This window comes from Galeopterus variegatus, unplaced genomic scaffold (assembly GCF_000696425.1).
Source record: "Galeopterus variegatus unplaced genomic scaffold, G_variegatus-3.0.2 Scaffold604, whole genome shotgun sequence".
Taxonomy (NCBI): Eukaryota; Metazoa; Chordata; class Mammalia; order Dermoptera; family Cynocephalidae; genus Galeopterus; species Galeopterus variegatus.
In genome coordinates this window covers 504,462-515,497 of record NW_007726715.1, presented here as the reverse complement: position 1 = coordinate 515,497, position 11,036 = coordinate 504,462, and the positions used below count along the sequence as shown (strand labels likewise).

The 11,036-nt window shown below is 43.7% G+C and overlaps 1 protein-coding gene across 5 annotated transcripts in view; it reads left to right on the top strand.

Moving 5' to 3' along the window:
* Positions 1–11,036, top strand: part of CAMKK2 (calcium/calmodulin-dependent protein kinase kinase 2, beta) — a 31,888-nt gene that overhangs the window by 4,353 nt on the left and 16,499 nt on the right. For all 5 annotated transcript variants that reach the window (XM_008570460.1, XM_008570459.1, XM_008570458.1 and 2 more), the window contains exons 2-6: positions 1,526–1,573; positions 2,356–2,409; positions 3,160–3,211; positions 5,636–5,769; positions 8,648–8,684. In XM_008570460.1, coding sequence (XP_008568682.1) covers positions 1,526–1,573; positions 2,356–2,409; positions 3,160–3,211; positions 5,636–5,769; positions 8,648–8,684 — 325 coding nt within the window. The remainder of the gene's footprint in view (positions 1–1,525; positions 1,574–2,355; positions 2,410–3,159; positions 3,212–5,635; positions 5,770–8,647; positions 8,685–11,036) is intronic.

Below are 11,036 nucleotides of genomic sequence, written 5' to 3'. Positions count from 1 at the left end.
CCCGGACCTCGCTCAGCCAGTGAGCGGGAACCGGTCTGTATGTGGGATCTGAACCCTCGGTGGGAGCGCCACCGCACTCCCAAGCGGCGCACTGTAGCAGTGCGCCACTGGGCTGGCCTCTGCTTTTTAAAAAATCATTATAGATTAATTTGCAAGTAATAAATTTTATGTAAGTGGGATCATTTAGTATGTACTCTTTTTTTAGCTTAGCTTCTTTCACAGCATAATGATTTTGTGATTCATCCGTGTTGTTGTGTGTATCAATAATTTGTTCCTTTTTATTGCTGAGTAATATTCCATTGTACGGATGTACCACAGTGTGTTTTTCCATTCACCTCTTGATGGACATTTGGGTTGCTTCCAATTTTTGACTATTACAAATAAAGCTGTTGTGAACATTTGTATACAAGTCTTTGTAAACATGTTTTCATTTTGGGCAAATACCTAGAAGTAGAATGGTTGGGTCATATGGTGGGCATATGTTAAGAAATTACCAAAGGGTTTTCCAAAGAGGTTGCACCATTTTACATTCCCACGAGCAGCGTGTGAAGGTTTCATTTACTCTGAATTCTTACTAACACTTGGTCTGGTCAGTCTTTGCAACATGAGCCAGACTAGTTGTATGTGGCTCTAATTCACATTTCCCTGATGACTAATGATGTTGAACATCTTTTCATGTGCCTGTTGGCCACTTGTTTAACTTCTTTGGAGAAATTTCTGTTCACATCTTTTGCCGTTTTTTAACTGAGTTGCTGGTCTTATTGAGTTGTAAGAGTTCTTCATATATTCTGGATACCAGTCATTTGTGTAATACATGTGTGATGAGTAGTTTCTGTCTTGGGCTTGCCTTTTTGTTTTCTTAATAGTGTCTTGAAGAGCACTATTGGTGAAGTCCAGTTTATCATTTGTTTCCTTTTGTGTTTTGTACTTTTTTGTGAATTATCTAAGAAACCTTTGTCTACCCCAAGGTCGCACAGATTTTCTTTTCTTATATCACCTTACTTTTTGTTTTTGTTTTTGGTTTTTTTGGAAGCTGGCCTGCACAGGGATCCAAACCCCTGATCACTTTATATTTTTACTGTACAATGTAGTCACGGTTACTTGTTTACTTTTTAAAAGTGGGATCCCTGTACCAGCTAGCCACCAAAAAAAAAAAAAAAAAAAAGTGGGAATAATCTTTTAAAATGGGTGTTAAAAGAGTACATGTTGTATGATTATGTTTTGACAAAGTGCAACAACAAGCAAAATCTGTGCTGTTCTGGGCTGGCTAGTTAGCTCACTTGGGAGAGCATGGTACTGGTAACAAGGTCAAGCGTTTGGATCCCCTTACCAGCCAGCCTCCAAAAAAAAAAATGTGCTATTTGAAGTTAGGATAGTGGTCACCGTGGAGAGGGGGCAGTGACTGGGAGGAGTTTCTAGGGAGCTCTTGATTTGGGTTCTGATTACATGTATATGTTTAGTTTGTGAAAATTTTATCTATTTGCAAATTTAGTTCATTTTCCATGTGTCTCTACTTACTTTCTAGGACTGCGTGCAGCTGAATCAGTACACACTGAAGGATGAAATTGGAAAGGTAACTATCCCAGGAGCCAGGCTGGTTTTCTGCATTCACCAGGGATGTCTCAGATGTTGTGGAGGGAACCTTCTAGAGCAGGGAGTAGGAGTGTTTGGAGGCCAGGTTGGTGGGAGGGTTTTGTCATTAATGGTCTAAGGTTTTTTAATGTTTTGTGTTTTTTACCTTAAAATTAAATGTGTTTCTGCAAAAGCTCAGAAAGCTTCTGGAGAAATCCCGTATCATCATAGTGATAGTTACATCCCCATCACATTAGTAGGGTTTTTGTCCCCTAATCTATTTTTACCCTCCAATCTATTTTTGCTTTTGCTTCAGCCAGTGGGCAGTATCATTGCAACAGTTAGAAACTCAAATGCCGGTAGAAAACAAGTGAGTGAAATAAATGAGTGAGGCATTCTAGGTATAATGCAGTAGGGAGTGGTGAGGACTGTGGCAAATTGTTAATTTATGGAGATGAAGGCTCCATGATCGAAGCAGGCTAGGTATGAGAGTAAGGAGTAGTGAGGTCTCTGGTAAACTGTTAACATGGAAATGAGGCTGCATGTGGCTAGATCTTCCAGCTTTGTCAAAAGAGGCTGAGAATCTGGATTTTTATATCAGGTCTTTATGTTTTTAAAAGTTCTCAACTAATTCAAACTTTGTAAAAACTGCAGGTCCAATGACATACAGCTGCAGGGCAGATTTAACCAAAGGGCTGCTAGTTTGCAACCTCTGCATTAGGGTCCTCATTTTGCAGATTGTAACTTCTGGATAGTATGTCATGGGCATCTCCCTTTATCCAGGGCTCCTATGGTGTGGTCAAGTTGGCCTACAATGAAAATGACAATACCTACTATGTAAGTATCTATATTCCCCTCCTGCTCCCCGTCCTTGTCCAAAGAGAAGCCACCTTTCCAGCACTCAGCTTCCTGGAAGGTTTTCATAGCAGTTGTGTCATTTTATTCTTAGGTCATGTTCATTTTGTGTATTAGGAAGGAAGTGGTATACCCATTTTACAGATGGGGAAGTGGGGAGGTAGAGTGATTGGCCCAGGAAGAGTTATTCATTCAGCAGATGCCTCTTATTCCCTTACTCTGAGCTGCCATTTCTGTATCTTCCATAGTACTGAGAATAAGGCAGTAAGTAGCTCAACAAGTTGCCCTTGGAGATGAGGCTTTGACATCAGTCCATTGTAGGTTCAAATCGTGGTTCTCCCATGTGCCAACTGTGTGACCTTGGGCAAGTGATGTGTCCCCATGTCCAAAGCAGCCAGATGTACCCCTCCTTTGCCTGTCACTCCAGCTCACTTGTGTTTTGATTCAGTGGCAGTGAGTACCAAGGCTCATGATTTCCCAGCTGGGAGAGTTTGTCAAGAACCTACGGAGCACCCTCAGTGTTGGAGGGACTCCGAGAGTCCAGCCTCACACACCCAGTAGCACCTCGATCCTCTCTGGTGATGGGGTGCTCACTACATTGTCCCAAGGCTGCCAGAGGGCCAGGAGTTTGGACAGGCCTTGGAGTGGAGGGAGTCCTCCCTTTCCCCTCCTCCCTCTCCCCTCCTCCCTCCTTCCTTCTTTAACCAGGACATGGGGTCTTTTCTCCTGCAGGCAATGAAGGTGCTGTCCAAAAAGAAGCTGATCCGACAGGCTGGCTTTCCACGTGAGTTTGGCGGGCCAGGGCCTTTGTTCCTAGGTGCAGCATCCTGGGCAAGACACCACCAAGTGGTGTCCCCGCCCTTGGTGGACACCCCATCCCACTCAGGGCTTCTTCCTGAAGACAGTGCTGAGCCTCCTGAAGAGGTTCTTTGTTCATTTTCATTTAAAAATATTTATTAAAGTACAGGTATCAAGGTTAAAAATCCAGTATAGGAAAACAGTCTGGCAGTTCCTGAAAATGTTAAACATAGAGATACCACATGACCCAACAATTCCACTCCAAGATATACACCCAAGAGAATTGAAATGTTTTCACAAAAGCTTGTACTTGAATTTTTATAGTAGCATTATTCACAGTAACCAAAAATTAGAAACAACCCAAATGTCCATCAGCAGATGAATGAGTAAACAAAATGTGTATGCATCCAATGGAATATTACTCAGCCATTAAAAAGGAATGAAGTTCTGACTAATGCTACAACATGGATGTATCTTGAAAACATTGTGCTCAGTGAAAGAAGCCAGACACGAAAGGCCTCCTATTGTATGACTCCATTGATATGAAATGTCCAGAACTGACAAATCCACAGAGAATCTTGAAAACATTGTGCTCAGTGAAAGAAGCCAGACACAAAAGGCCTCCTATTGTATGACTCCATTGATATGAAATGTCCAGAACTGACAAATCCACAGAGACAGAAAGTAGATCAGTGGTTGCCACGGGCTTGGGGAGAGGGAATGAGGGATGACTGCTGGTAGGTATGGGGCTTCTGGGTCAAGGGGCCAATGAAAATGTTTTGGAATTAGATAGTAGTGATGGTTGTGAATGTACTAAAACCCACTAAAGTATGCATTTTAAGTGGTGAATTAAAAGAATATAAATACCCTAAAGTATTTGAATTATGTCTACCAAAAGAAAAGTCAAAGAATGGTTTATAATGGAGAATGAGTTTCTTACTCTACTCTTCCTTCTTCCTGCCACTTAGCTCTTTTAGTTGCTAGTAATTACTGTGTGTGGTCAGATGAGAGACCCGAGGTGAGCTTAGCAGAGGCTGCTCCAGCCTAAGCTCCGCCAACAGTGCTGGGCAACATGTCAGCTTGTGCCAAAAAGATAAATTAGATAAGGAGAAACATAAACCCCATTCTAATGCTAGGACCCTGGTTTATCCTGCTTATTCAAACTCTGAACCAGATACTATCCTTGTGTTGCTTTTTAACAATTTATCAGTTTTTGATATCTGCTTTGGACTTCCTCCAGTGACTGATGGGAATTTTGTCTGCTTAAGCCATTCCTTTCCTTCTGTCATAGTCAACTTGGGCTGCTTTAACAAGATACCATAGACTGGGTGGCATAACCAACAGACATTTATTTCTCACAGTTCTGGAGGCTGGCTCATAGATGGCGCCTTCTCACAGTGTCCTCACATGTCAGAGAGGCTAGACAGCTCTCTGGGATCTCTATTATAATGGTACTAACCCCACCCTCTTGACATAATCACCTCCTAGAGGTCCTACCTCCTAATACCGTCACATTGGGAATTAGGTTTCCACATATGAATTTTGGGAGGGACATAGACATTTGGACCATACACCTCCCTTTCCCCAACCAGACAATAAAATGATGCCACGATGTTTAGCTCCTCTGTCATATACATGTCACTTCCTCCTTGTTACAGCTGATGTCGCTTGTGTCTCCCACTTCCTCACTTTGTAAGATGAGGCTGTTAGCTCTCTCCTCTTTCCTTTGAGCTTGGCTTTCCTCCGTCTCATCCCACTTCTGACACCTGTACCTTTGCCTTTCCTTTTTCGAGGCTGATCACATATACATTCATTCTGTTAATCACACTTAGACCCTTACTTACATAGAGTATGTGACATAATAAGTGTTTTGACTATGGGCTTTTACATCTTTGTGACTTATTGATTGTCATTCACTGCAGGGCCAAGCAGTGAACTGAGGGCCTCTCCTTTCTGGCATGGTCTTTTGTTTTTCTCTCATTGACTCTTACTTCTTTTCCTCTCTCTGGCCTCATTTTACATCTGTGCTATTTCCATGAGTTAAGGAGATCAGGGATAATGTTCATGTCTATTTTATGGAGTGGAAAGGCTGAGTTCCAGAGAGGAGAAGTGATTGTCTCACCCTGGGAATTGAGATACTGACCCAGACCCTGGTTACTTCGGTGAACTCCTGCCTCTCACTGTGGATTGGGGCATGTGACAGGAAGGAGGGGAATGACAGGCTGAGCAGGTGGGCCAGGGCTCCAGCCTCACTGATTTCCAGCAGATGAGGAGAAGGCTAGTTAAAGCCCCTCATGGCACCAGCCACTCCACCCTGCTAAGACCCTTCCCCATTGGTCATGCCACCTGCACCTGCCCTCTGCAGAGGAAAGTCTTTTTGCCTGACTGGGTTCATTTGTGTCTCCTCCAGGTCGCCCTCCACCCCGAGGCACCCGGCTAGCCCCAGGGAGCTGCATTCAGCCCAGGGGCCCCATTGAGCAAGTATACCAGGAAATCGCTATCCTCAAAAAGCTGGACCACCCCAACGTAGTGAAGCTGGTGGAGGTGAGGTGGGGGGACATGGAGGAGGGAGGGACACAGAGAAGGGTCCAGCCCCGGCTTTTTTAATGCCCAAATGCCACATTGCTAGCTTCCAGAGAGAGCCAAGTCACATCAGACAGCTTACTTTACTGCAGGGCTGAGTAGTGTTTCTTGCTCCAGGTTCCTTCACCCCTGTTATTTCTTGTTAACTTCACCCGTCCCTAAGGCTATTTATTACTCCCATTTTAACAGATGAAGAAACTGAGGTTCAGAGGAATACTGAGGCTTGCCCTTCACCCATTTGTCTGTTTCTTTAAAGCTGGTTCTCTTTCTACTACACATATGGGTAGGTGTAGCTCAAAAGAAGCCATATACATTATGTGAACAAATGGCAAGGCTGTGTTTCAGTAAAACTTTATTTATAAAACATGCACAGGGCTGGATTTAGCCCACAGGCTCTAGTTTGCCAACCCCTGCTCTAGATCAGCATGTCTTACACTTTTTGGTCTCAGAACCTCTTTATGATCTTGAAAATTATTGAAGACCCTATATTAGTCCATTTCTATTGCTTGTAACAGAATACCTGAAACTGGGTAATTTATAAAGAAATAAAATTTATCTCTTACAGCTTCAGAGGTCAGGAAGTCCACGGTCCACAGGGTGCATCTGGTGAGGGCCTTCTTCTGGGTGGGAACTCTCTACAGGGCCCTGTGGCAGTGCAGGGTATCACATGGCAGGAATGGCCCAAGCGAGCAAGCTAACCTTCTCACTTGCTGTCCTTATAAAGCCATCAGAACCATGCCAATGACAACCAATTAAACCATCAATCCATTACTACATGAATGGATCAATCACCAGACACCGTCTTTACAATCCAGTCACTTCCTAAAGGCCCCACCTTCTACCACCATATTGGAGGTTAAGTTCCAACATGAGTTTGAGGGGACATTCTAATCAGAGCAGACTCCAAAGCATGTTTACTTATGTGAATTATACAGTCATGTGTTGCTTAATGATGGGGATATGTTCTTAGAAATGCATCATTAGGTGATTTAATCATTACGGAAACATCATAGAGTACACTTACACAAGTCTAGATGGTGTAGCCTACTACACACATAAGCTATGTGGTATGGCCATTATGATCTTATGGTACCACCATCTTATATGTGAGTTTTTGTTGACCAAAACTTTGTTAAGTAGTGCATAACTATAATTAATAATATTTATCACATTAGATTTTAAAACTGAGAAATTTAAAAACTGTTTATTCATCTAAAGACAATAAGTTTATTATATATTAACATAAGTAATATGTCTTTATGAAAAATAACTATCTTTGGAAACAAAAAATAGCGAGAAGAGAGGCATAGTTTTATATTGTTACAGACTTTTTTTTGTTAATGTTTGGCTTAATAGAAGACATTTGGATTCTTATATCTGCTTCTGCATCCAACCTATTGTGACATCATGTGTCATGGGGCTTTGGAAAACTCCTGTGTATTAGTAGAGAATAAGAGTGAAAAAGGCAAATATTATCTTAGTTTTAAGGTGAAAATAGGTTAACCTTGAAGACTCCTTGAAAGCATATTGGGGACCCCCAGAAGTCCCCAGATCACATTGAGAGCTTCTCTGGTCTAGATGACAAGGACCTGTAAACAGCATGTGATAAATTGCTTTATTGGATGCTCAGAGAGCTGTGGGATTCTGGGGTGGAAGCAGCCAGCTCTGCCCAAAGTGTCTGGGCGAGGCTTCTCAGAGGAAGTGATGTCGGAGGTGCTGGTTGTTCCGGGATGGAGAAGATAGGGAAGGGCATTGCAGGGGAAGGAACAGTCTGTGCAGAGGGCTGGAGGCCTGTATTTGGGGCATTCAACCCTGCGTTTGGTAGATGTGAGGGCTGGCTGTCACACCTTGTCTGGGGCCCATGAGTGCAGAACTGTAAGTGGGCAAGGTCCTTGTCTGACTTCCTGCAGAGCAGGGCTCAGGGCTCCAGGCTGCTTGCCCTGGCTCTGCCTGAGGTGCATCCCTGTCTCTGGGCCTGTTTGTTTTATGGATCTGGAATGGCTCAGGAAGGCACATGTGATGCGGGAAGAGGGGGAGGACCAGTCTAGCCAAGGAGCCTGCTTTTGTTTCTTCCTAGAGAAGAGAGATGACAGATACAGGCTGTCTCCATCTGTGACACTGAGTTTCATGATTGCGACTTGCTGATGCTGGGATTGGCCCTCTTAGAAGAAACCCAAGGGTGCCTGGGTTCTGGCAGGATTGCTCTTCTCTCCGCTGCCCTGTGGCATCTGGTCTCTCCATTCAAGAAGATTCTTTGCTGGCCTGTCTGTTTGTTCATTCATCAGACATTTCCTAAGCACCTACTGTGTGCCTTGCCCTGTACAGGACATCACAGAGGCAACCAAGGTGGATACAGCCTGGTGCCTGCTCTTTGGCGAGAGACAGGGAAAGGGCTGTGGCTGTTGCAGGCAGGGAGACATCATTTCCTGATGGGGCAGGTGGAAATGGGGCCGCTTCTTGAAGGGGTCACTTGAGCCCAGATAGGATTTGAATTTTCACTGTGAAGACCAGTCCGTTGTCTCCTAGGAGATGGATTCTTACTCAAGTGCAAGACACTTCCCAAGGGAGGATTTTGCCCCCTCTCTTTTGTAACCTTTCCGAGTGTTTCTGACCCTTGACGACTGGTCTGGGAGGTGCTTGTTTTCCAAATGTCCATTTGGATCTTCCACTCTGGGATTTTTCCTGTGCCCTCCATCTTAAGTAGGAAAAACAATGCCAAGTGCAGCCCTGCTGGTGGCAAACACAGCCATGTGGCTGCTCTTCCTCCCTGCTCATGTCTGTTCTCTCTTCCTCTCCCCTGCTCCTGTCTCCGGCCTGTTCCATGTGGCTGTGCCAACAGGTCCTGGATGACCCCAATGAGGACCATCTGTACATGGGTAAGAGAGCCCTTTCCTTCTGCCACCTTTGCTCAGGTGGCTATGCCTGCCACCGTCCAGGGGTCTGCTGCTCCTGGCACCGGCCACCAAAGACAGCTTCCCCTTTCTGGGTCCAGCTGGGCCCCACAGTGAACCCCAGAGAAGGGCCCACCCTGGCTCAAAGCAGGAGGTGGAAGGAAGTTTTGTTTTTTTTTAGTTTTTTAATTTATTTTAACTTTTCTTTTAGAAGGGAGTTTTTGCTGGGATTTTCTTTGTCTGGATCTCCTATTTACTCATTTGCAAATATTTCTTGAGCACCTACTATATGCTGAGCACCATTCTAGGTGGTACATGGAAAACATTAAATTTTTTTTTTTTAGCTTTAATTTGACATTGTATAGGGAAAACTATAACTGACACCCTAAACTCATGATTCCATGGATATTATTACCTGGCACAAGGCTAAGAAATTAAAAACTGAGCTGATTTAAAGAAAAACATTAAATAAATAGTTTATGTGGTATATAGATATGGCCAAATTATAAACGTGGTAGGCAAATGAGTGACATTTGGGGAAGTATAGCAGAAATCACAAAATGTAAGTTGTTTTGTCCCAGAATGGCATCCCCAGCATAATTCTGTTACTTGGGACCCCAGACCCAACCTTGAATGGTCCTGGAGGAGGCCCCTCAGGAGTTTCCCAAGCTGTTTGAGCCAGGCAGCTTCATGGACAGTGTTTCACTCCTAGAGGTGGCAGTTGTGGAAAGGAGGCACGCTCACCTTGGGTATGCGATTCCAGTGATTTTGCAAATGCTGACACAGTTATTTTTTTGCTTTCCAGCCACAGCCATGTGTGCAGAGGACAGACAGGGTAGTGCATGAGGCCAGATAGTAGACATCAGGAAGGGTAGAAGACTCGATCTGTATTTCTAGAGGTTAAAAAACTTCCCACCACTGCTCAGCTGCAACAGTGGTTGAACTGTTAGCGACTGAAAATAGGCCTTTTTCACCATACCAGCTTCCCCCGTGCTGACTGATTTATGGTGCTTAGGTGGGTGGGAGGAAGGTGCAAAAATTCATAAAGCTTGTGAGTTAAGACTTAAATAACTAAGGCAGGAAGGGCTGGAGCTCGGGGGACCAGGGCTTGGTTGTCTATGGAAGCTGTACCTTTTGAGCCTTGTCTTTGCTTTACTAACCACAGCCTGAAGTAAGGGCAGATCTGCCCTAATTCAGGTTTTTCCAATGCTGGTTGATGAACCTTAAGACAGGGAGAAGTTAAGTTCTTTTTCCGATCAGAAATTTTAAGCCTTCCTTTTGTCTGAGGAGTTGGCTCCCTCCCCTTGGCCACCTCAGCCCTTGAAGAGCTTTGAAACAACCCTTTGATTTCTATCACATGCTCACCCCATTGTGGGTAGATGATTCCAGAACAACAGACAATTCCAAAGTCATTCTCCATAGATTTTGAAATTTACTGTGCTATTTTTTCACTTCCCAAAGTACAGCTTCGCATTCTCAGTTATGTTTGTCCCAGCAGAAGACAATGAAATAACAAGACTGCATGATCTAGCAATCCCACTTCTAGGTATATAACCCAAAGAACTGAAAACAGATATCCATGCAAAGAGCTGTACATGAATGCTTGTATAAAAGTGTTCACAGCAGCACTATTCACTATAGCCAAAAGTGGAAACAGCCCAAACGTCCATCAACAGGTAAATGGATAGACAAAATGCAGTATGTCCATGCAATGGAATATTATTTAGCCATTAAAAGGAATGGAGTACTGACACATGCTACAACATGAATGAACCTTGAAAACATCATGCTAAGTGAAAGAAGCCAGACACGAAAGATCGCATATTGTATGATTCTATTTATGTGAAATATCCAGAGTAGGCAAATCCATAGAGACAGAAAGTAAATTAGTGATTACCTGGAGTTGGGGAGGGAAGAATGGGAAGTGACTGCTCATGGGTACAGGGTTTCCTTTTGGGGTGACAAAAATGTTTTGGAACTAGACAGAGGTGATGGTTGCACAACACTGTGAGTGTATTAAATGCCCCCAGACTGTACACTTTAAAATGGTTAATCTTGTTATGAAATTTCACATCAATTTTTACAAATAAAAAAACCCAAAACTGCATTGTCTGAATACAGCTTATGTAATACTTGGTGGTTGGAGGGGTGGTTTCCCATAAATGTAGGGCTGGGAAGGAACAGACCTACTGTGAAGCATTTGTGTGTGATGGTGCTTCCCAGAGTTTGGGGGAACAGGATGAGTTGACGTTTGAGGTGCTCAGGAAGTCCCCACTCTCACCTTCCACTCCAAATCTTGATTTAGGTTGAGAGTTACAGTGAAGAGTCAGAGGGTCA